This window comes from Vanellus vanellus (assembly GCF_965231255.1).
Source record: "Vanellus vanellus genome assembly, chromosome: 18".
In the NCBI taxonomy this organism is placed as follows: domain Eukaryota; kingdom Metazoa; phylum Chordata; class Aves; order Charadriiformes; family Charadriidae; genus Vanellus; species Vanellus vanellus.
Window position 1 is genome coordinate 10,374,593 of NC_138923.1, and position 23,516 is coordinate 10,398,108.

At 54.2% G+C, this 23,516-nt stretch overlaps 1 protein-coding gene across 1 annotated transcript; it reads left to right on the top strand.

Moving 5' to 3' along the window:
• The first annotated feature begins 1,570 nt into the window (after positions 1–1,570).
• On the top strand, positions 1,571–21,458 carry NACC2 (NACC family member 2). Its single transcript, XM_082492704.1, has 6 exons — positions 1,571–1,618; positions 3,105–4,031; positions 14,809–14,976; positions 17,815–17,920; positions 18,210–18,307; positions 20,785–21,458. The coding sequence occupies exons 2-6, from the start codon at positions 3,167–3,169 to the stop codon at positions 21,282–21,284; spliced, it is 1,737 nt and encodes a 578-aa protein (XP_082348830.1). The 5' UTR covers positions 1,571–1,618; positions 3,105–3,166; the 3' UTR covers positions 21,285–21,458.
• The last annotated feature ends 2,058 nt before the right edge of the window (positions 21,459–23,516 follow it).

Consider the following 23,516-nt stretch of genomic DNA (forward strand, 5'->3'; position numbering starts at 1 on the left):
TTTGGAGGGTGGAAGCGGCGGTAGCGCGCGATCAGCGGGAAGGGGTCACACCGGAGCATCGCCGGCCCCCTCTGCGCTCCCTCCGGTTATCCTCCTCTAAGGTTGGCTTCACCTCTAATCTCTGAAATTTTAACCGTGTGTGACCATCCGAGCAGAGCGATGGAAACAAATCGGAGAGCAATAGCAGAAATAAAAACGCTCTGGGCAAGAGAGAAGTAAGCAAAGTGAGGCCCCACCCTCTTTCCCAGAAAAAAGCACCAAACATGCTCAATAAATGCGAAGGTAATTTAAAATCTGAATCCAGGAGACAATGTGACTAGGATTTCATTACTTAAGCAAATGGATTTGCTTTTAGTGGATTCAGCCACAGACTGAAAGAAGCTTTCCCCAAGGGGTAAACATTTTTCCTGCATTTGAAAGGCTTTCTTGTATGGTGGGGAGGGCTGGGGGGGGCGGGAATCAGGGCTGTGGCTGCCCAAGGAGCACCTGTATTTGGGGCAGATTTGGGCATCCCCAGAGCTCTCCTTTTTGGGCAGGTGGTTTTTGGGGAGCCCTTGTGGATGGGGTGGCGGGATGCTGATGCTGGGGGGATGCTGAGGCAGGGACGATGCTGGGGGGATGCAGGGGGGATGCTGAGGCTGGGGGGATGCTGGGGGGATACTGAGGCAGGGGGGATGCTGGGGGGATGCAGGGGTTATGCTGAGGCAGGCAGGGTGCTGGGGGGATGCTGGAGGGGTACAGGGGGGGATGCTGGGGGGATGCGGAGGCAGGCAGGATACGGGGGGATGCTGGGGGATACAGGGGGACACTGGAGGGATGCTGAGGCAGGTGGAATGCCAGGGGGATGCAGGGGGGATGCTGAGGCAGGCAGGGTGCTGGGGGATGCTGAGGCAGGTGGGATGCAGGGGGGATGCTGGGGGGATGCTGAGGCAGGTGGGATGCTGGGGGGTACAGGGGGATACTGGGGGATGCTGGGGGGGTGCTGGAGGATGCTCTCCTGCCTTCCTCCGGCCGCAGGAGTTAACCAGCAGCAGTGCCAGCTCTGCAGACTGTTTGGAATAGTTTAAATGCTTTGACACTCTGGATGTACTAGATGGCAGGGGAGGCAGTTTACAGCGTAATTCATATGCAAAACTGCACTATAAATTTAAAACCTGTCTCAGTTGCCGTGGCACCACTAAGCATTTCATCAGCATACAGTACAGTATTTCTGCCATCTTTGTTTGCATTGCAGTGACTCATCAAAAGTCTGTCTTGTACCAACACTGAGAGCATTCCTCTGGCACTGATATTTCTCTGTTTTTAAAGCTTCGGTTTGAAACTGGCATTTACTTCAGGTCCCTAATCAAAGGGCTCTATTCATTGCAGAGAGCAGCCTGAATGTTAATCTGCATCCGGCCTATTCATTTAGATGCTGTGCGCTGCCGGGGAGATTTGACTTGGTAAAAGCTGGAGCTCCAGCAGATACAAACCCAGGGCTCGATACTATATATTTTTTTTTTTTCTCTTTTTCCTTCCCTGAGTGATCGTCGTCGCTGGGTGCAGCGTGCGGCCGGGCCGTGCGGGGGGACGCAGAGCCCCTCGGCCAGCGGCCGCGCGGGGGACGCCGCAGCTGAAGGTACGTTCGCTCCCGGCCAGGCCAGGGGACCGGCAACTTCCTCGCTCGGAAGAATTTTTTTTAACCATGCAGATACAATTAAATTGGCTCCGAGTGTGTTCCCTTTTCTTCCTGTTACCCCGTGGCCTTGCAGATAGGACTTTTTTTTTTTTTTTTCCCCAGCAGTGGGAACAGAGCAGCTCTTTGTGGGTTATTATTTTCTTTTCAGAGGGTTTTTTTTTTTAATCTTTTGCAGATAAACTTCTCTTTTTTTTTTTTTTCCCCCTATTTTTAAGATATGGTTCTTATGAGCTTTCAGTGCTAGTTAACCGTAGTTTTTCTTCAGTAGCATTGAAGGCAAATAGGATTTTAAATCTCCTGGACTCTTGCGTGGCACTTGAGGGGGGGGGACGGGGACGGGACCTGGGGGGGGGAGGGGGGGGGCGGTTTGGGCTCTGGCTGCTGTCGGTGAATCCGCAGTGATTTGCTTCGCTGGAGTTCCCGTGCCCGGGCTGCACTAAGGCTACCCGCTCCGCCGTCGCGCGGCGTTGGTGTCCCAGCGCCCTCGCGACGCTGCGCTTGCTTCGGTCGGCGCACGGAGGAATTGTCCCCGGGGGCCGAAGGTACAGCTGGCCTGACGGAGCGGCCGCGGTGGGATGCAGAGCCGGAGCCGTCGCCTCCGGCCCGTTCGGTGGGAGGTTGCTCGGAGGGTCCCCGATACCCCTCGGCTGGGACTGGGACCCCCCTGCCGGGGCGATGGGCTGGGGAGGGGGGGGGGGCGAGGGGGGCTGGGATGGAACCCCCCCCCCTGCCCCTCTTGGGATTTAAGGGAGAAAAATATGAAGACAACTTGGTAGGCGGCTCGCTGCGGCGCCTTGGTTTGTTTTATTGGGGCTCAAATATCTGGCTTAATTTGGAGATAAGCCTCGTTTTGTTGGAGGATAAATCTGTTGAGAAGGGGTTTAACTGTTGAAATGCTCTCTCTTTCTGGTGCAAATGGGAAGATTGCGTTTCAAAGTGCTTTTTCCTGGGAGCTGTCGCTCCGGCAGAATCCTGTATTTATTTCAGGCAGAATGGCACATTGTTTTATAAATATCTTTTCTGTAGTTCCGACATAGCTGCTGGTTGTTGTGTTTCTTATATAATGCTACCCGAGATGTGACTGTCTTACGTTTGCTGTACTCCTCTCCCATTACCGTTCAGATTTTCCTGCATAGAGTAAAAACCCCCCGGGGGAATAAATCGGTGGTGCTTACTTAAACAGACCCCGACTTGAAGAAAATACTTGCGTTTTTTGGAATATCCTTTGCCATCCACCAATGGCATTTCCGACGTTGTTTGAAAACATTGAGAAGTAATTTTTATAAGCGATTGCTTTTCCGCATCGGCTCTCGGAGCTCAGCGTGGAGCCTTTGATGTCGGGTGAGGTGGGTTCCTCTGCTTCTGCCTGCTTTGGTGAACTGTCTAAAAACGCTGTGCCTCTCTCCCTGCCTTCTCCGTTTTTCAGATGTGCCCTACTTTGGATATTCCCGCATTGAATGTCTGAGGAGCTCCAGCCGACCCTGAGCCATGTCGCAGATGTTGCACATAGAGATTCCCAACTTTGGGAACACCGTTCTGGGCTGCCTGAACGAGCAGCGGCTGCTGGGGCTGTACTGCGATGTCTCCATCGTGGTGAAGGGCCAAGCCTTCAAGGCGCACCGGGCGGTCTTGGCCGCCAGCAGCCTCTACTTCCGAGACTTGTTCAGTGGGAACAGCAAAAACGCCTTTGAGCTGCCGGGGACCGTCCCCCCCGCTTGCTTCCAGCAGATCCTCTCCTTCTGCTACACCGGGAAGCTGACCATGGCGGCGAGCGAGCAGCTGGTGGTGATGTACACGGCGGGCTTCCTGCAGATCCAGCACATCGTGGAGAAAGGGACGGACTTGATGTTCAAGGTCAGCTCTCCCCATTGTGACTCTCAGACCACCATGATCGAAGACCCCAGCTCGGAGCCACAGAGCCCCTGCAACCAGCTGCAGTCGGCCTCGGCGCCCTACGTCATGTCCCCCTCCATGCCCATCCCGCTCCTCACGCGCGTCAAACACGAGAACCTCGAGCTGCAGGCGGCCGCCCTGCCCGGCCTGCCCGGCAAGCGGCCCCTCGAGCCCGGCGCCCGGGAGGGGGCAGGCGGCGGCGGCCCCAACGCCGGTCCCCTGAAGCTCTCCCGGGTCTCCTACTACGGCGTGCCCAACCTGGCCACCCTCATCCCCAACGTCCAGCAGGTCCAGTACTCGCAGGGGGAGCGGACGAGCCCCGGCGCCAGCAGCATTCCCACCACCGACAGCCCCACCTCCTACCACAACGAGGAGGACGAGGAGGATGACGAGGCCTACGACACCATGGTGGAGGAGCAGTACGGGCAGATGTACATCAAGTCCTCGGGAGGCTACTCTGGTAATGGACGGTCTCTCTCCTTGGGTTTTCTGCTCTCCTTCAGCGGTTGCTTGGTCCTTCTCCAGCCAGCACGGGTAGTTTTGGGCTTGTTCATCGGGCTTTCGTCTTCGGGGGCTTCGTTCGTTTACGTAGCGTGGTGCAGAAGGTGGTGCACGTGGTGGGCTCGGTGCTGGTGTCCGGGTATGGCATGGGCAGGTCCCCCCGTGCCATCAGTCCTGGGCTCTGTCCCCAGGCGAGAGGCTCTTTCGGTAAGAGCGGCTCCATCATCTGCCACGGTCGGCTTTGCCCTTCGCTTTTTGGCTGAGGCCGCCGACAAGCAGCCCGGTGGTTACATGAGCCGCGCGGTGCTGACGCCATGCCGTGGCGATGGCTGAGCTCACCTGCCGTGGGTCATCCGAGAAGGATGCTGAGCCGTGGGAGGGGACACGGCAGCCCTGCCGGCCCGGCGGGGTCGGCTGGTCACTCTGGGAGTTAGTCTTCGGCGAGGTGCAAGGCACAGTCCCTCTGTCCCGGCGTTTTAGAGTCAAATTGTTTAAAAAGTGATGAACAAATGACATTTGGAGGAAAGGGCATCAAATAAATCATTTTCACGTTAATTAGGAATATCTGCAAAAGGAAGAAAAGATGGACTTTTATCCCCACCGCCTGAAGTGACCCCCCCTTTTCCTTTGCCAGCCTTGCCCAGCGCATCGCTGTCACAAAGGGAAAAGCGATTTGGGGGCTTCTTGGTGATATTTTCTTTCTCTGTTAGGTGAGTCCCTGGGCACGGCTAGAGGAGGTGGCTTTGCTTCGGTGGTGCTGAGCCAGGAGCTGCCGGCTCTGTCGCGGCACGGGGGCACGAGGCCCCTTCCCTCTCGCTTCCCGCGCTGGAGAGGGCTTCCTCGGGCGTGCGCCCCTGGCCCCCGGGCACCTTGCGGGGCTCGGACCCTCTCGAGGAGCCGGGGCAGGGGAGGGGTACGGAGCGGGGGGCTCAGGACCGGAGGGGGAGATGCCTGGCTGGGTCGCTGGCGTGCCCGCATCCCGCGCGGATGAAGCTCGCAGCATCCCGCGTGGAGGCTCGGCCTCGGCGCGGTGGCCTCCCCATCAGAGCTGCAGGTGTTTGTGGTGGCAGCTTTGATCCACGGGCGCTCCCCGGGGAGGGACATCTTCCCGCCGGCTCTGGCAGCGTGGAGCATCCTCTCGCCCGGAGCCGCTTTCCCGCTATGGTTCTGCGCTGAAATTTCTGGGCGAATTTTGCAAATATTTAACTCTCGTTTGCTGGAGAGCTGGCGCGCTTTCCTTAAAGCCGTTTGATTTTATTCTTAAGCCAGGGAGAAGATTTGACAAATACGGCTTTTTCCGTTACTTAAAGCCAGGCTTTCCCTCGTACTGAGAACTGCCTCATCCCCGTCCCATCCCAACGAGCATCTCCCCCCGCCAGGTAGCAAGCAGATAAGCAAGATTTTCCAAGCATTTTTACCGAGCCACCTGCAAAAGTGGGGAAGCATACTGGTGGGAGTGATACTATTTTAATATTTGCTGAGAAAAGTGGGCAAGGCACTTGTAGAAAAGGAGCCTCAAAAGCCCATCTGCTCTCTGCTGGGCTTCACGTCCCCGCGGTTGGTACCCGGCAGTATTCCGCAGGGCGACGGGATTACGCCCTTGGACACGGTGTTTTCCTTCGCCGGTTCATGCAGTAAGAGAACAAAATAAATCCGGCAGGCGAGGGCAGGACCAGCCCCGGGACGGCGCAGGCAGCACCTGTTAGGCTGTACCTAATTCTTGCGGTGCGGGAACCATCCCAGTTGGAAAAGCGAAAATACGAGCAGCGTTCTCGGGCGTCGCTGGAGATGCTGCAGCCGTTGAGCCCTCGCCTCGGAGCCAGGCGTCCCGCAGTGAAGTTTTCCTACGTGGTTTCTGCAGGGGGAAGATTTGAACCGTGTCGTGATGCCGAGGCGGGGGGGGAGGCGGGTCGGGAGCGCGGCGCTGCCCGGCCCCGCTCTGAGGCTCTCATATACCCCGTTTCTGCTAAAATCTCTCTTCCGCGGCAGCACGTTTCAAGGGAGTTTCCTGTTTTAAATAAGCCGGCTATAGTATCCGGCTTCCTGGAAAAGAGGGCACAGAAAAAAGAGATTAAAAAAAAAAAATAAAACCTAAGCTATTCCATTATGGTTTGGACTTGTACAGCTAACTGTATTTTAATTACTCGGGATAAACTGTACCCTCAAAAGGTGCAGAATAATAAAACCATAAGATGGAAGAGAGAAGCCAGCTAATCCTGCTCCTGGCACGTAGATCCCGACAGCCTTACAAAGGCCTGGGGGAGGGGGGAGCCCTTTAAAATAGTGATTGCCAAGGTTTCCAAGAGCCCCGTTCATAAAAACAAAAACAAAGCCAAAGAAGAGCACAGCAGATGAAGCCCTGAATTTCAGAGAGGGTTGGGTTTTTTTTTCTTTCCTCCTTTTTCTCCGCTTTTTCCTTCCCCAGCTGAGGCGGTGACTGAGCTAATGCTGGCGAGCGCCCGGTGGGACGCTGGTGCCTGATGCTCTTCGCTTCCCTTGAGCATCGCTTCCCTTGAGCATCATCCACCTGGAGCATCATCACCCCCTTGAGCATCGCCCACCGCTCGCCGGGCGGTGGAAGGCGCTCGGCAGGACCCCCCTGAGCCCAGGGGGTCACGAAGCCTCTTCTGCCCCAAGGTTGGGGGTTCTTTTATTTACTTTTTTTTAATAGTCAGAGCCACGCTGAATCTCCAAAGGATCAGAGGATCCATAGGATCAGAGAGCCGAGGAGCACATCGTCACCTTGGCCAAGGGTTTGATGGTGGTAGAGGGAGTGAGGAGGAGGTCTTGTCAAGCGATGTGCCTCCTGCAGCGGTGGCACCGGCGTGACGGACCAGGACAAGCGTTGGACCTGCAAAAGGAGCAGCAGATAAATGAAAGGATAAGCCCAGTCTTAAACGTGGGCCGATGGGAGGGTTCGGGTTGGGTGGCAGCAGACAGGGTGGCAGCTTGCAGAGGGATGTGGGAAAAGGTGCATCAGCTCCCACCGGCCTCTGGCCGCGTTGGGTGGCCGCGGTGTCACCGCCGCCGTCCCCGCCGCCCGCCTGCCGCTGTGGCAGGCTGGGAGCAGCGCGGGAAAATGGCTCCTTAGTCTGTAAGTAGGTCTGGTGGTGGAGAACGTGTGGGCCTTGAGGACACGAGTGAGACTTAATGAGGTTTCTAGCATCTGATCTGAGGAATGCACAACTCCAGAAAATATTAAACAAAAGCAAAGTATTTTTATCCTTGTTAATTACAGCGTCGTGGGCCTGATCTGAAGTGGGTTTCAGCAGGACTTGCAGATGCTCGGCGTTCTTCTGCACTGAACCGCGTTGCTGTCAGTCAGCTCGCTGCTTAGCAGATGCAGTTAATTTAATTTTGACAGGCGCAAGTGAAGTTGCGGGAGGGTCCGTCCTCCTCCCCGGCTCCTGCTGCGCCCGTTTGCAGCGGAGAGGAGAAATCTTTATGCGGCGAATGGCTGGAATGTAAAGGCCGGACTTGAAAGTTACGAAATCCCGAACTGACAAGAGCACGCTTCATTAAAAATTCATCTAAAATAGCCATTATAGAATAGTTGTGGTAATTAGCTGAGAGAATAGTTTTCTCTCCTGGCCTCTTGATTCCTGACAGTAAGGAAAGAGGGCAAGGAACAACCCAGAATCCGTAATGAGCGGCTCCGGCGCAGCATCCCGACCCGCGCCCGGGAACGACACGCTGCGGCGGCGTAAATCACGGCTCGCGACGCCCGAGAGGTGCGGCCGTAATACAGCAGCTGCTTCCGACTGCGGGAATGGGGATGGGGTCCTGCGAGGCCCAGGGCCGTGCGGCGGCTGCGCTGACACCGCGCCGCGCACGGGGGACGCTCGCGAGCAAAGAGCTAGCGGGTTTTCTAGGAAATAAAGGTGGTTATTCACCAGCGCGCTTTTTCTTTGGCTTTTAATTGGGGGTAGGAAGGAGCCCCGCTGCTGGAAGCGCCGCGGCGTGCCGATGGGGCCGGCCAGCGCCGGCATCGCCCAGCCCGGCACGGGGACCGGCGGTGCTGAGCAGCCGGAGGAGGGCAGAGCCCCACGCCGGGGCCGCGCAGCCTCTGGCCATTTTTGGCATTAAACTTCCAGCCCCGGTTTCCTCACTGTAAAACACAGATGTTTAATTTTAGGCTGGCAGATGTTTCACTCCTGGCTGAGGTCTGAAGCGAACGCGAGATAGGGGTATTTATAAACCAGTAATATTTTTCCTATACTAATTCCAGATTACCTCCCTGTATAAATAGGTCACAAATCAAATCTCTGCATTCCAGTGCGTTGTTATAAATGTACTATTTGGGAAACATAAACCATCCCGGCTGGGACTCTATCATGTGTCTGTCCCGCCGTGCGTGCGTGTGTCCTCTGTGGACCAGGTTTACATAGGCAGGCAGATGCCGGGGCTGCGGCAGGGATGCTATTTTTGGGGTAGTCCCACTGCCAGTGGAAAATAGGCTAATGGGATAAAAATGTTTGTAAAAAATAGCTGTTTGAAAAGAAAATTCTTGCCGTGTAGAGAACAGGGGAGAACTCTCCGTGTGTTTGCATCCGTGGTGACCGGGGGTGGAGCAGGTGGAGGCAGTTTTGTGGCCGCTGCGGTGGACGTGGACTTGTGGTTCCTTGTTGGGGCTCTACAAACATTAACGTTTGGGTGAGGGTCCATCGCTCTGATCTTTCTGCATCTCAGAATCCCATTCTTACAACAGAAATAGTTGCTCCTCACCCACGGGAGTGTGTTGCAGTAAACAAGTCGAGTGGAGAACCCAGACTGTCGGGAACTGGGGGTTCACGGATAATTTTGAAGCCCTGGTGTTTGGATTATCAGGAACTAAGGAAATAAGTGAATAGTGGCGCCAGGTATATGGCCAGCAATTCCCAGCGCTGCCAGACCCCGGCACTCGCCCGAGCAGATTGTTGCCCATCACCGGTGAGGGTCAGTGTGGGCTCAGCATCTCTGGGCCCGGGCACCTCGGGCAGGAGGTGCAGCCGTCCCGGCATCACCGAAACCATCGCGGGCTCAGCCAGAAGGTGGTGTAATGGGCCTCTGAGCCAGATGGGACGTTTTAGGGCCAAGGAGGATGCGTGCCCTCAGCGTCATGCAAAGCCCGGAGCTGTGAAGCACCGATGCTTCCCACGACTCCGGCTTTGAGCACGGACCGGTGAGTTGGTTTGAGGTTGCTTCTTCAGCCAGAAAACCCGGGATATTTCCCATTCTGGACCGCTTGTTGCCAGCTGCAGCGTCCATAGAAGGTTGAGATGAAAGCATATATCTGGATAAATAAAATATACTGGCGTTTGGCTGGCAGCTCTCCTTGCTTCCTCCATGATGATTTCCTGCCCCGCTCCGCGAGCTGGTAGGCTCCTTTCTTGGTCAAGAACAAAACCGTATTAAACAATACTTCCCATTGTTTGCCCTTTCATTCAAAGGGAAGGAGCCGCTGCCCTCTGAAGATACAAATTAATTAGAAGGGAATACTATCCTGTTCTTCAGAGCATAAAGGCCAAACAGACTGGCTTTCTTTGAAAACACGGGACCAAAGTGTCTCTTGTATCCTGCTTCTTTACATAACCGATCGCTATCTGCTGAATTGAGGTGGCACTGAAAGGCCCAAATCTTCACTCGCTTTTGTTTAGTATCGTTGAATTGGTGCTAACGCTTTAATGGAGACAAAGTCCAAAAAATGATTCATGCCCGTCTTTAATAAGAGATTTATAGACAGCGAGCCAGCAGGACAGATGTAACCAAAATAGAGTAGTGGATTGAGTTACACTTGGGCTTTTTAGCCCCAATTTTGGGTTATTTTACGAAGCGTTTGATTTCACGGGAAGAAACGTAAAATTCTCGATGGCTCCATGTATAGGAAATGAAATACCTTCAAAAGCAAAGAATTTCTCCAAGGCAGGATTGTCTTCCTGAAAAGCTGCTTTTCTTTCCGGAAGGAAACAGGTTGGACACCAAAGCCTTCAAAATTTCTCCCGGAAGGTAGCGTAGAACACAGCGCGTGTGCTGCTGGTTCTCTTGCCTGCCTCGTTATTGCCACCTTAGGATCTCTTTGGCCCCCAAATTGTTTATTATTGAATGGTTGCCTGTAGAAGGTGGTAGAGCGGGTAGGTTTGTCCTTGGCCGCTGCAGCTCTTTGCCACTTGGATGCCGCAGGTGTTTCATTTCTTCAGTGGCAGCGGTCGTGGTGAAGAAGGGCAGGAGGAGGGCATGGCTGGTGGCCCTCCCAGGCCGACGTCTCTTCTGCTCCCATTACAGCAGTATCGGCTCACGAGCTGCGAGGACCTTCTCCTGCTCTCAGCTCTGCCTCGTTTGGAGTATGGATGGCAATGACTTGCCCTGGAGACCCGCAGCCTTTACGTCGCTTAAAAACATAACTGGAGGCTTCTGAGAAAGTTCCTGAGGATCCGTACCAGTCTGCCCAACTTCCCCTCAGCAGCTTCGCATCTGCTGGTTTTTAGGTGGTGATGAGTATGGCGGGTGCTTTTGACCTGAGCCATTAGTTAAAAGTAAAAACGAAACATTAAAAATGCAGTTTTACACAACCCGGGCGGAGCGTTGTGCTTTTAAGGGCTTGCGATGGTTTTCCTGCTCCTGCCGGGCAGCCGGAGCGGTGGCTCCATGGAGAGCCCGGCGCAGCGAAGCGCTCCCCTGACGAGCTGCCTGCAATTAGCAGGAGCCCCGGGCACGGGCACGGCCTCGGCCTCGGCCTCGCCTGTCCTGTCGCCTGATGGGTCAGGGACGCGCATTTAGCCCAAAAAGCTCGTGCCAAATTCTGTTTTACCCCTAACAGCATCAAGCACCCGTCTTTCATTGCCGCCATTGAAGAACATAGGGTAGGGTGGGATGGGATGGGATGGGATGGGATAGGATAAGATAGGATAGGATAGGATAGGATAGGATAGGATAGGATAGGATAGGATAGGATAGGATAGGATAGGATAGGATAGGATGGGATAGGATGGGATGGGATGGGATAGGAGAGGATGGGATAGGATGGGATGGGATAGGATAGGATAGGATAGGATGGGATGGGATGGGATGGGATGGGATGGGATAGGATAGGATAGGATAGGATAGGATAGGATAGGATAGGAGAGATGGGATGGGATGGGATAGGATAGGATAGGATAGGATAGGATAGGATAGGATAGGATAGGATAGGATAGGATAGGATAGGATAGGATAGGATAGGATAGGATGGGATGGGATGGGATGGGATAGGATAGGAGAGGATGGGATAGGATGGGATGGGATAGGATAGGATAGGATAGGATAGGATAGGATAGGATAGGATAGGATAGGATAGGATAGGATAGGATGGGATGGGATGGGATAGGAGAGGAGAGGATAGGATAGGATAGGATAGGATAGGATAGGATAGGATAGGATAGGATAGGATAGGATAGGATGGGATGGGATAGGATAGGAGAGGATGGGATAGGATGGGATAGGATAGGATAGGATAGGATAGGATAGGATAGGATAGGATAGGATGGGATGGGATAGGATGGGATGGGATGGGATGGGATGGGATGGGATAGGATAGGATAGGATAGGATAGGATAGGATAGGATAGGATAGGATAGGATAGGATAGGATAGGATAGGAGAGATGGGATGGGATGGGATAGGATAGGATAGGATAGGATAGGATAGGATAGGATAGGATAGGATAGGATAGGATAGGATAGGATAGGATGGGATGGGATGGGACGGGATGGGATAGGAGAGGATGGGATGGGATAGGACAGGACGGGATGGGATGGGATGGGATGGGATGGGATGGGATGGGATGGGATAGGATAAGATAGGATAGGATAGGATAGGATAGGATAGGATAGGATAGGATAGGATGGGATGGGATGGGATGGGATGGGATGGGATGGGATGGGATGGGATGGGATGGGATAGGATAGGATAGGATAGGATAGGATAGGATAGGATAGGATAGGATAGGAGAGATGGGATGGGATGGGATAGGATAGGATAGGATAGGATAGGAGAGGATGGGATAGGATGGGATGGGATAGGATAGGATAGGATAGGATAGGATAGGATAGGATAGGATAGGATAGGATAGGATGGGATAGGATGGGATGGGATGGGATAGGAGAGGATAGGATAGGATAGGATAGGATAGGATAGGATAGGATAGGATAGGATAGGATAGGATAGGATGGGATGGGATGGGATGGGATAGGATAGGAGAGGATGGGATAGGATGGGATGGGATAGGATAGGATAGGATAGGATAGGATAGGATAGGATAGGATAGGATAGGATGGGATAGGATGGGATGGGATGGGATGGGATAGGATAGGATAGGATAGGATAGGATAGGATAGGATAGGATAGGATAGGATAGGATAGGATAGGAGAGATGGGATGGGATAGGATAGGATAGGATAGGATAGGATAGGATAGGATAGGATAGGATAGGATAGGATAGGATAGGATAGGATGGGATGGGATGGGATGGGATGGGATAGGAGAGGATGGGATGGGATAGGACAGGACGGGATGGGATGGGATGGGATGGGATGGGATAGGAGAAATGGGATGGGATGGGATGGGATGGGATGGGATGGGATGGGATGGGATGGGATACGATGGGATAGGATAGGACAGGACGTCCCAGTCTGGTTTCTGAAATTTATCATCAGAACGATAACTCCTACGTGGTGTATACAATCTTACCTTTTAGTTCAGCCTGTGTGTAACGTGCAGGGGACTCCGGGGGGGAGCTGACGGTGGTGTCCTCCATTCCTGCTGCTTCCTCTCTCCTGCAGATTTGCGTTGATTTTGCAGTGGCCCTGGTGCCGTAGCCCGCCTGGCTGAGCGCCGCCAGCACCAGAAAGCCTGGGAAGGGCAGCAGGGTGGGCCCTACCTGCGTGTTGGTTTCCCCATACCTACTGCTCATCTGCTTTTGGTTTGTTTAAGCTGGAAAAAATAGTGCTATTTAATCGGATATACTCTGCGTATCACTCTTGGAAAGCATGAGAAAGAGAGCGGGTCTTTGAGATGCTTCCTCTGTGTGAGCAGATGACGCCCGTCTCCAAGGAGAGGGTGCCTGGATGCTTGGGAGCGCTGTTAAGCAGGGAACTGTTTCCCGTGGTGAAAATGCTGTCTGTCAGTGGGACTGCACATCCGCGCGGCAAAGCCCCGCCGCCCTGCCGGGGTGATGGGGCCGCCCTGGCAAGGGAAGGTAGTTTTAAACCATCGCGTGAGTCGTTCTGCCGCTCTTTGGTCCTTAATCGCTGCAGGGAGCGCCGCTGCGCCGCGGTGCCGCTCCGCGAGCAGGGGGCATCCTCCTGGCTTCCGAGTTTTTCAGGAAGGAGGGAGCGATGAGGGTGGGGATGCTCCCAGCCCCGTGGCTGCCGTAGGATGCCATGGCGCGGCGCGGCGCGGCGCGGGGCATGGCCTAGTTAGAACACTGCGCCCATTGTGCCGGAGCCATCGCCCTTCGGTTACTGCAGCAACAAGTCTGCAAAACTTGTTATTTTATCTCGAGAGTGGAGAAGTGTCCCCCAGAACAGTGAAGTAATTGCAGGAAGAGACACCTCTTGAGGAGGAGACGTTTTGAGTTCAGAAACGCTAATTGCCGGGATTTTTTTCTTCTCTCCGTATTCACAGATATCAAAGCCCGGAGCTGGGTTTGATTTTATGCCTGGCACTTGCCACGTTATCAAACAGTTTTGAGGAAGGAGACGGATCGTTGTAGAGCCGGGCTGCGATTCAGAATTTCCAACCGCTCCCAGCGCAGCTGGAGTTGATGTACACCCGTGGCAGCCCTCTTTTCCTGTCAAAAACTGTAATTTTAGGCAAACCTGCGGACTTGCGCTGTAAACGCGCTTTAGAAAGCAAATCCTCTGTACGCCCACAAGACGCAGACTTGCCCGGGGCTGGTAGCACAGCTGAGTTCTCGCGGCTTTGCAATGGTGAGGGTTGCTGGTGGGCAGCGGTGGGCTGCGGGGATGCTGCGCTGGGGCCGGTCACAGCTCTGTCCTGGCAGAACCCAGCAATTTGGTTTCGAAGCCCCGGCTCGATACCATTTTTTTGGCTTGCTGGTTGGGGTCTCTCTTGTTACGGAGAGGAGACGTTAGCCTGCAAAAGGCAGAGTAAGAGACGGCGCCTCGGGGGGTGAGTTGGAGCTTGAGGGACGCGGTTGGTGGGCACCGTCTTGGGGGGGGGACTATGGTGACGTTCCTCAGTGCAGGGGGTGTCTGCAGAGTCTGACTTCTAACTTCAGCAGGAAAAAAAAAACCATCAAGAGAAGTAGTTACGGTACTGCTGCAGGTGTTTATCAAACTCGGGCAATTTATTGCCTGTTTTAGACCCCCCTGGTGAAGTAACCTGCCGTTCTTCTGGGGGCGTGTGGGGAAGCCAGCTCCCTACGCTGCGTTTCTAGAATGACGCCAGCCGTGCGGAGTTACCCACTTTCATAAATGATTAACTCAGGAAAAGTTAAAGCGTAATTAGGTCCTAAGATTCCCTCTCGCAGAACCCCAATGCGCATATGAGACGGCTGTGGGAGATGGTGGGGGAGACCGGGCGATCTCTCCGTGCTGTCAGGTGGCATCTGCCCTGCGGCCGATAGCCCTGGCGGACGGTCCTACTGCTGGAGGGAGGGATATTTCCAAGAGCTATGTGAAAAAGTCAAAATCCGACCTTCTGCTAACATTGTGCCTGCATAATAAACTGTTTTAATGGTTTTCCCTTTTAATTTTTAAGTTGCTCAAGAGAAGCCAGAGCAGATCCCACTGGAGAACCGCTCCTGTGTCCTCATACGACGGGATCTAGTTGCTCTCCCAGCCAGTCTTATCAGTCAAATCGGATACCGTTGCCACCCAAAACTCTACTCAGAGGGAGATCCTGGAGAAAAACTTGAGCTTGTCGCAGGTAACGAGGGGGTAACTTCTCTTTGCTTGGGAACGCCTGGGGGTCGCTGATGTTTTCCTTCTCAAAATGGGTTCTTCATCTTGCTTGCACCGGTGCTGGAGTCGAGCATCTTGTGTGCCCTTGCTGTGTCTTTCTGGATTATTCATCACCAATCATCTTTTTAAAAGTTCTGAGTTTCCTTTAGTTTGCTGATAGAAAAATGTGTCATTAACAGGATTTATTCAATTGAATTAATTTAGCATTTTAATTGAATTCTCCAGCTTGTGTTCTTCCTGATTGGTGTGGGCTGCATCGCAATTGTGTTTTGATTTAGATGCACAGATCTAAAAAAAAAAAAAAAAAACCCAAACCAAAAACCCCATTGCATTATTAGATTTACAAAGCAGTGGAGACGAAACTTGTGTCACTGAACAAGCTTTGAAAAAAACGTAAAAGTTTTTTTAAGAATTGGGGGTGTTCCTAAACGGTGAAATGCTGCGGTGGGAAGGAAGAGAAGTCATCGGTTTGGGTCCTTTCTTGTGTCTTTATTTTCAGTTTTGGGGGTATTTACAATATCGGGAGAATTCACTGCTCTAGAAAGGATTTATGGCCAACTTGAGGTGGAAGATGGTGCTGTTTAACCTTTAATGCTATTGGTGGCGTAGAGCTGGAGAAGGAGTGAAATCTGGTGGCCGCAGACGGTGGCCGTGCCCGCCTGCCGCCCGGCCGCCCCCAGCACCGCACAGAAGACCGGACCGGGGTGTCCGGATCAAAATTCCAGTTTAAATAATTATATTCTGCTTCTATAAGTTCCCCCCAGCTTCACTTTGCTGCGGTGGTCCTCTCAGCTTTAGCCCGTGCTCTCGTGAAGCTTTTTCCTTTGGGCGCAGCTGTGTTTAGAGGAAGCGATCATTGCACCACCGCGACGGCCCGAACCTGCTGCCCGGGCGGGGAGGGCCAATTAATACCTGTAAAGCCCTCGGTACAAAAAGGACATGTGGCAGCGCAATCAATCCAAATCAGTTGTCCTTTCTTTCTGGTCTTTTATCTCTTGGTGAGAAGCGTGATTTTATTTTCGGTCTGTAGGAGGAATCTGGATTTCAGGGGCTGCCCGGAAAGGTTTCCGTCGGATAGAGGATGGGTCTGGGATGGAAGGCAGGAGGAGAACGCACACGCTGTAACGCAGCACACAACCACCAGTATTTATTTTGTATCTGGAATATTCATTTTGTACCCATTTACATTTTATGTGAGGCTTCTTAAAACCATCAAGTGGTGCAGGTTATTTTCACAGTGAGAGCTGCAAATTGGCTCGAGGCAGCTCTGCTTGATTTACATTTTTCAATCTAGAAAAAAAAAATAGTAGATTAATATCTCTAACCGATAGTGGCTGCCTCGGTTATTTTTTATTTATTAAGGCGAAGTTATCCTGGGTAGCGTCTGGCGTTGCCTCTGATGGCTTATCTCTTAAAATACCGCTGCTGGAGAACGCTAATTCCCGTCTCAAACCTGGTGAGACCTGGGGGCGGCTTGACCCCGGGGCACGCAGGAGGGTCCCGCCGCCCGAGTTTTCCTCGACTCTCCGTTCGGAGTGTTCTCCTTTTGTCTCCGATTTTTCATGCCCCGGTGTCTTCCGCCAACTGGATCCGCTCTCTCCGAGAGGGTTTTCCGCCAGCCCTGCGCTCAGCGTAACACAGCGGCCGGGCAGACGGGGCGCGCGGAGCACGGCGGGGAGCGGGACCGCTCGGACCTGGAGCGATGCTCGCTGGTTCCTGGGGCAGGACCGGCGGTCCGGGCTGCCGGCGGCGGCAGGGAGGGTGCGGGCAGCTGCCGTCCCCGGGCAGAGGGTCGGGCTGGGGATGCTGCCGCCCGCCGGCACGGGCTGCTCCGCAGCGCTGACTTCACCCCGGGGGACATCAGGGGCATCTGTGGGCTTTCCTGGAAATCCAGGAGGTAATTTTATTTCTCCAGTAAGATGGTTTTATATCTTGAGAGCAGAGCGTGTTCCGGATCCAGATACGACCCATTATTTAATCGTAATTAAAAGCAAATACCAAAACCCTCTCGTATGACAGTGCACTTGAAAAACGGGATAACCTGCCCGGCAAGCCGATGCTGCGGCGGGAGCGGTTTGGTCTGTGTGAGCGATGTGCAAAGTAAAAGGGTTTGATACGAAATCTGCTGCAAAGCACTGCCAAACCCCTGGAGGTGTAAAGCAGCTTTGGCAGGGGCTCCTTTCTCTTCCGGAGAACATCCGTAAAGGCAGTGTATTTCAAAGTCAGCAGTTCCTGCGCATGAGAAGGAAAATTCCCTGCTCGCCAGAAGTATCGAGAGGTGATGGGCTGGGATTTTTGGAAAGAGATCTGGAGCGTAAGCGAGTACCTCTGCTGCACTAGACGGGGTTTCTTCCTTTCCTTCCGGTTATATGTTCTGCGATCTTCCACTTGAGAAAAGGAAAGGCCAAATGGGTTGGGGTTTTCTTCCTTCAGAAAGAATAAATAATCTGATTTGTGCATACAGAATCCCCGAATGAAGCCTTGCGCTGTGTTTCTCCGCAAAAAAATCTCGAGTCCTTTCATCTGATTTCCATAGACTTCCTTTCTGTAATGACAAAATTAGGAATTTTTCTATTGTTAGGTGGGACTTGCCAAGACCCCGCGGGACTGCGGTAACAGTCCTCTCTGGGTTTTCCCCCAAATCCTGCCGTCCTCCTTGGGCTGCCGTAGCAGCACGTGAGGAACGCGCTCCCTCCTGCCTTACCCCGCTACCCCGGCGCGGGGGGAGCGGCGCGGTGCCGGCTCGGAGGCGGCGCCGCCAGCGAGGCCGGAGTTCTGAGCTCTCCCTCTCCCACCCTTCCAGGCTCGGGGGTCTACATCACCCGGGGACAGCTGATGAATTGCCACTTATGTGCCGGTGTCAAACACAAGGTCCTTCTGAGACGTCTTCTGGCCACCTTCTTTGATCGGTACGTCCTCTTGCTCTTTGTGCTCTCCCGAGGGATTCCGCTGATTTTCTGGTGTTTTAACCGTGTTAATAGATAATGTGCGATGAGTGCTTCATCCTCTGCTCACGCTGCACTCATTTCTGTGCTTTTTCTCAACGATGCTTGAACCTGAGCACCAGGTTTTCCAGTTCCTCGCCTGGAGATCGTGTAACGTGGTGATCCCTCCGTCAGGACCTGGAGGGAAGAGGACGAGGCAGCGGCCGTCCCCTGGAGTCCCCGGTGTAAGGATGTTCCTTTGCCTTTCTTGCAGGAACACGCTTGCCAACAGCTGCGGAACTGGAATCCGGTCCTCCACGAGCGATCCCAGCAGGAAGCCCCTGGACAGCAGGGTTCTTAATGCCGTCAAATGTAAGGAGAGAGATTTACTGCTGCTCTGTTGGAACAGCATGCCGAGAGCAAAGCCGAAACCTAAGCAGGGAAGGCCAACTCTGTTGCATTATATGGGAACTACGTGTGGTCAAATTAGGTCGTAGGAAAATTCATTTAATTTTATTTTGCATCATTTTTAGGGGGGCTGAGGTGCATATTATTTTTTTTATTTGTTTGGCAGTATCTTAATATAAAACATTATTGCTACGTGGCTGTTTTGCTATATTTTAAAGCACTAATTTCGCAGTTAATAATTATTTTATTGATAGGTGCTCTAAGAAGGAAATCAAAATTATGTTTTTGGCAAGATTCAGAGCATGATACCGCTGAAGCAGGTCATCCCTGTGTGTTGGCTGTGATGCCCCCGGGGTCCGGCTCGCATTCGGATTGATCCGCCTGCAGGGCTCTGCCGAATCCCTGCGTGTGCGGGAGCGGAGCGTCCAGCTCCCCTCCAGCTCCCCTCCAGCTCCCCGAGCCGTCCCCCGCGCATCTCTCGGAGGTGCTGGCCCCGCGGGGCCCGGGAGCAGCCCTGCCCTGCCCTGGGCTTTTTGGGGCCGCTGGTCTTCAGCAGTGAATGTCCCCCCCAGGAATCGGGGAATCCACCGCCTGCGTCAGCCCTGGCAGCGCGGGAAGATCTCGCCGGCAGCCTTTCTGTTAGACTTACAGCCCTTTTCCTCGACTATATTTTGTAGGCTTTTTTTTTTAAAACAAACAAACAAACAAACACATAAAATGGGAGCCCTGCTGCAAATAATTGCCTTTTTAAAAAGATTGCATAAAGCAACAGGAGCTTTTGTTTTTAACATCCGACCTGCACACGAGGTTCTGCCCGGTGCCGCGGGGCTCGGCCGGTGCGTGGGACTGTCCGTAGAGCCTCAGAGCTGCGGGTACAAAAGGGACAGCGCTTTAACGCCCCTTCGGTGGTCCCAGGGGTGGGATGCCCTGTGTTTGCGCGGTTATTTAGCCGGGTCTGAGGCGGGCAGGGCCACCTGCTTCGCTGGGTGTATTGGTGCCCAGCGCCCGGCGTTTGTGCAAGAAAAGGAGAGTTTTGTTGCTTCCATCAAGGTGGTTTCATTATTTATGGCAGGCGCCAGAAAGAAACGCTTAAATATTTGGCTCTGGCAGTCACCCCTGAATACAAGGAACGTGCTGTGGGACAAAAGGTGCCTGCTGGTGGGTGAGCGGTGGGGGAAGCCCTCATGGGTGGGTGCAGCACAGCCCCTTTACCGTGGGCTTGCTATACAGTGGAAAGCAATGTGTTCTCTCACCCTCGCTGCATTCCGGATAGTAAATCTTTATGTAAATATTACTGCGCTGGAAAATGAAACTCTAAGCATTTTTTTTTATTACTGTTTTTAAGATTTGCAAGATAAATCTTTCCTCTCCCTAATTGTTGCTGTGCTGCTGAACTCCAGGGGCCTTCCAGCCACCCTCTGAGATCTGCAGCACGTGGAGAAAAGGGATAAGGTGGCAGATGTTCAATACCTAGACAAAATCACCAGCCTGTGCTGGTGGTGCTTGCCCGTAGGTTGTGCGTGGTGCCTCCCTGTTGGCAGCTTCACCCTGCAGAGCCCTGGGGCTGGACCTGCCGGCCTTGCTCCTTGCCGGGGCTTGCAGAGAGTTTCAGAGGTTGGAAAGGCATCGCTGTGCCTACAACACGCTGTCACGTGTCAGGACATAAGATGACTCCGTACTGCCTGAATTTTACCCCGTCCACAAGCTTTAGCTGATAATTGCTCACCATGGCAGTTCTTTGGACGTTGCTCCATGCCATCGGCTGCGTGGTCCCCGCGGAGGAGCGGGGCTGCAGCGGGGCTTCTGCAGGCGACGTGCCAGCTGATGTGCCGCTGGTGGGACCCCGAGCAGCCGCGCTGGCCGGGCCGCTGGTCCCTGCAGTGCTGGTGGGCCGCGCGGTGGTCGGCACGAGGCGTGGGACAGGCAGAGGACGGTCGTTCGGGCAATCTCCTCTGCTCGGTCAAGAGCAGCTCTTGACGTTTTCCGGCCCCGCGGCTGTGCCTGCACCACCGTGGCTTTAAGAGCCATTCGTGGGTCTGCTGTTGAGGAGTTTGTGTTGACCTTTTTCTGTGTCCATCTCTGCTTTCGGCCGTGCCGCAGCCCTGGGTGGGTCCTGCGGGCAGAGCCCGGTCCCGCTGGGGCTCACCGGGTCCCCGGGCAGTGAGCGCTCCTTCTCCAGCCCCCTTCCCCGTGCCACCCGGGGGGGGTCATGCCTTCTGCTTTTCGCTCTTCTTGGTCGTGTCCGTCTTGAGCTGAGGAGTCCCTGTCTGTAAGTCTCTCCTTGCGGGAGCTCTGGCCCACGGGTGAACCGCCCCTCCGTGGCAGCAGCCCGCGCTGAGCCTCGCGGCGGGTCTCCAGGCCGGCGCGGAGGCCGCGATCACGCAGCCGCCTTCCTATTGCTGTCTCTGAATCCTCAGCTCTGTGTATCCCTGTCTTTGCAGTGTATTGTCAGAATTTTGCCCCGAGCTTTAAGGAAAGCGAGATGAATGTTATAGCAGCCGATATGTGCACCAACGCCCGCCGGGTCCGCAAGCGCTGGCTGCCGAAGATTAAGTCCATGCTGCCGGAGGGGATGGAGATGTACCGCACGGTCATGGGCTCCTCCACAAACAGTGTCCCCCTGGATCCTGAATTCCAGCCCAACACCGCTCAGGTCTTTGAGCAGCGAATCTATGCAGAAAGGAGGAGCGATTCGGGAACTATAGTAGCCTTGAGAACTAACACGGTGAACGTAGAGCTAAGCAATGGATCCAACCAGTCCTTCGAACAGAGCGAGGATGCCGAAGGGGCTGGCTCTGTGATACAGGAGGCAGCTGCCACAGATGCTATGGCATCGGATACCCAAAGCACTCCGCAACCTTTTGAACAAGGTTCGGGCTCCTCCAGCCGGCCCGAGACTCCCGCGAGAAGACAAGATGGTACTTACGGAGGGACTTTATAAAGAGAGCAAGTGTTTCGTGACCTATAAGGGATCTGTAATACTAAAGCTGCTTGCATGCATTACTAATACAAAACAAAAAATGTGATCAAGCCACTTACCTACTGAACTGCTACTGTTGCCTGAAAAAAATGTGATTTTTATTCTGCTTGTATTTAAAATTTATGAAGGAAGTAATCGCATTCGTTATACTGTAAACGACTAGGTCTGTGGCGACCTACTTAAAAAAAAATATTGGGCTCCTTTTTTGATATTCCTGAGGTTAGTCTCTAAGATTGTAGCTTTTTTCTTTTTTTTTTTCCTTTTGTTTTTTTTTTTCTTTTTTAATTTTAAGAAGGGGAGGAGAAAAGCTAGCCACCCCCCCCCAACCACCGCCACCCCCCCGTCATCACCACCCCATCCATTACTCAGCTCAGAAGTAAAGCCATCGATAACCTTGTCCTCTAAAGAAAGTTTTACCGTCACTTAACAGGAAAGCGAGGTGTGTTAGGGTGGAGGTGCTGTGACTGGAGACGTTCGTCTCTAGCGGAAGGGCTCTAGCCAAGTGGGACGGGGTGGGGGAATGGTGAACGGCTTCTGGCGTGGGAGGGAGCCCCTCGCCGCCGCGGCGCTCGGCCGCCGCTGGAGGCTGGCGGGGGCTCGGTGCCGTTGTCTTGAGGAGTTTTATCGGGTTCCCCGGAGCAGGGATGGTTCCGCGGGAGCTCAGGCTTGCACGTGTCAGGAGGACTGCGTGGGATGCAGGTGGAGACCCCGGCCGGTGTAGTGGTTGTTGTCGGGTTGGGTTTTTTTCCCCCAATACGGCTGGGTTTGGGGTTTGCTTTCTCTCCCCCTCCCTCCCAGCGGCTCCTTTTCGGTTCCCTCTCCTTGCTTGCACCTCCACGCCACCCGCTTCTTGGCCCCGCGGGCCCCGCTGCACCCCGCGGCCTCGGGGCGACGGGGCGGGTAGGCCGGCGGAGCACGTTCGGGGGCCGCCTCCTGGGGGGGGGGACGGGGGGAGTAGCCCCCCTCAGCCGCCCGCGGAGGGCTTTGGAGAGGAGTCTGAGCGCGGAAGGCCGGTTGTCCTTGCTGCCTTGGGCACGGAGCTCTTGGCGTCGGCTCCCGGCAGCATCCGCACCGGAGGCAGGGCACGGCGCAGCCGCCGGCGTGTGGGGCTCACCCACCGCCCCCTCCCCTCCGCCTCGGCCAGCCGGGCTCTCGCTTTTTAGTAATTTAGAGTGTACTGGATGCGAAAAAGTTTAAAAAACGAAAAAAAAAAAAAAAAAATAGCTTTGTGCCCTTCTGTGAAGAGGTTGTGGGGAGGAGGAGGGAGCGTTTCACCTCTTGCTCGCCCTCCGGACAGGCCCTTTTGGGGAAAAGCCCGATGTGAGTTATTTGTTGGGTTTTTTGTTGAAAGCTGATGTCCCCAGGCTGTGTTGGCTTTGGTGGCCCCGTCTGGGCTCGGCTCGGTGGTGCGGGCGCAGGATGGGACCCGCAGGTGCCCCTGGAGCCTGGCCGGGCAGTGGGTACCGGCTCACCCCCCGCTCGCTGCCTCCTGCCCGCTGAGGGTAGAAATCCCCATAGAAATCCCCGAAAGGGACCGTCACCCTTCCCGCAGAGCGGCTCCCGCCGGGCGCTGGGCGCGGGCGCTGGGCGCTGCCGCCGGGCAGGGGGACGCCGAGGCCGGGGTGCCCCCGAGGGGTGGGGGCAGCGACGCGAAAGCCAAGTATGGCTTTTTTTTTTTTCCTTTTTTTTTTTTCTTTTTTTTTTTTAATTATTATTTCTACTGTGATAAATGTAATGGTCTTTAGAGGTTGTTCTTTAACAAGTCGGGGACTGCGGACAAGCGCAGGGTGCCCCGAGAGTCGCTTTGGAAGGCTCCCGCGGCTGCGCGCTGCTTTTCTTCCCTGCTTCGGTTCCCGAATCCGGACGGCGCTTTGCTCAGGGTTTTCTTCCTTCTTTGTATTTCCATTGGGAAAGGCGGAGAGGGTAACCCAACTTTTGGCCACTTGTTTTGTTTTCTTCGATACTTGAAGCGGTTTTTTCGCATCGGAGTAACAAAGCTGGCCGGCGCTTCGCCTGCTCCGCTGCGCCTGGCCCTGATTAAAAAAAATATAAATCAATGGCGGGGTGGTTTTGCCTCACGTCCTGCGCAGCTCAGTGGTTTTTGGCCCAGCTTGGCTTGGGTGACGGTGACGGCCCGGCGCGGGTGCCCTGCCGGCGGCGGTGCGGGTGGCAGCAGGATGAGCCGGTGCAGGG

What these genes read in the sequence shown, in the direction of transcription:
- NACC2 (XM_082492704.1), top strand. Translation starts at nt 3,167, where the DNA reads ATGTCGCAGATGTTGCACATAGAGATTCCCAACTTTGGGAACACCGTT. An exon ending in AAAACTTGAGCTTGTCGCAG is followed by an intron (nt 14,977 to 17,814) that starts GTAACGAGGGGG and finishes CCACCCTTCCAG; the next exon opens with GCTCGGGGGTCTACATCACC. An exon ending in CTGGCCACCTTCTTTGATCG is followed by an intron (nt 17,921 to 18,209) that starts GTACGTCCTCTT and finishes CCTTTCTTGCAG; the next exon opens with GAACACGCTTGCCAACAGCT.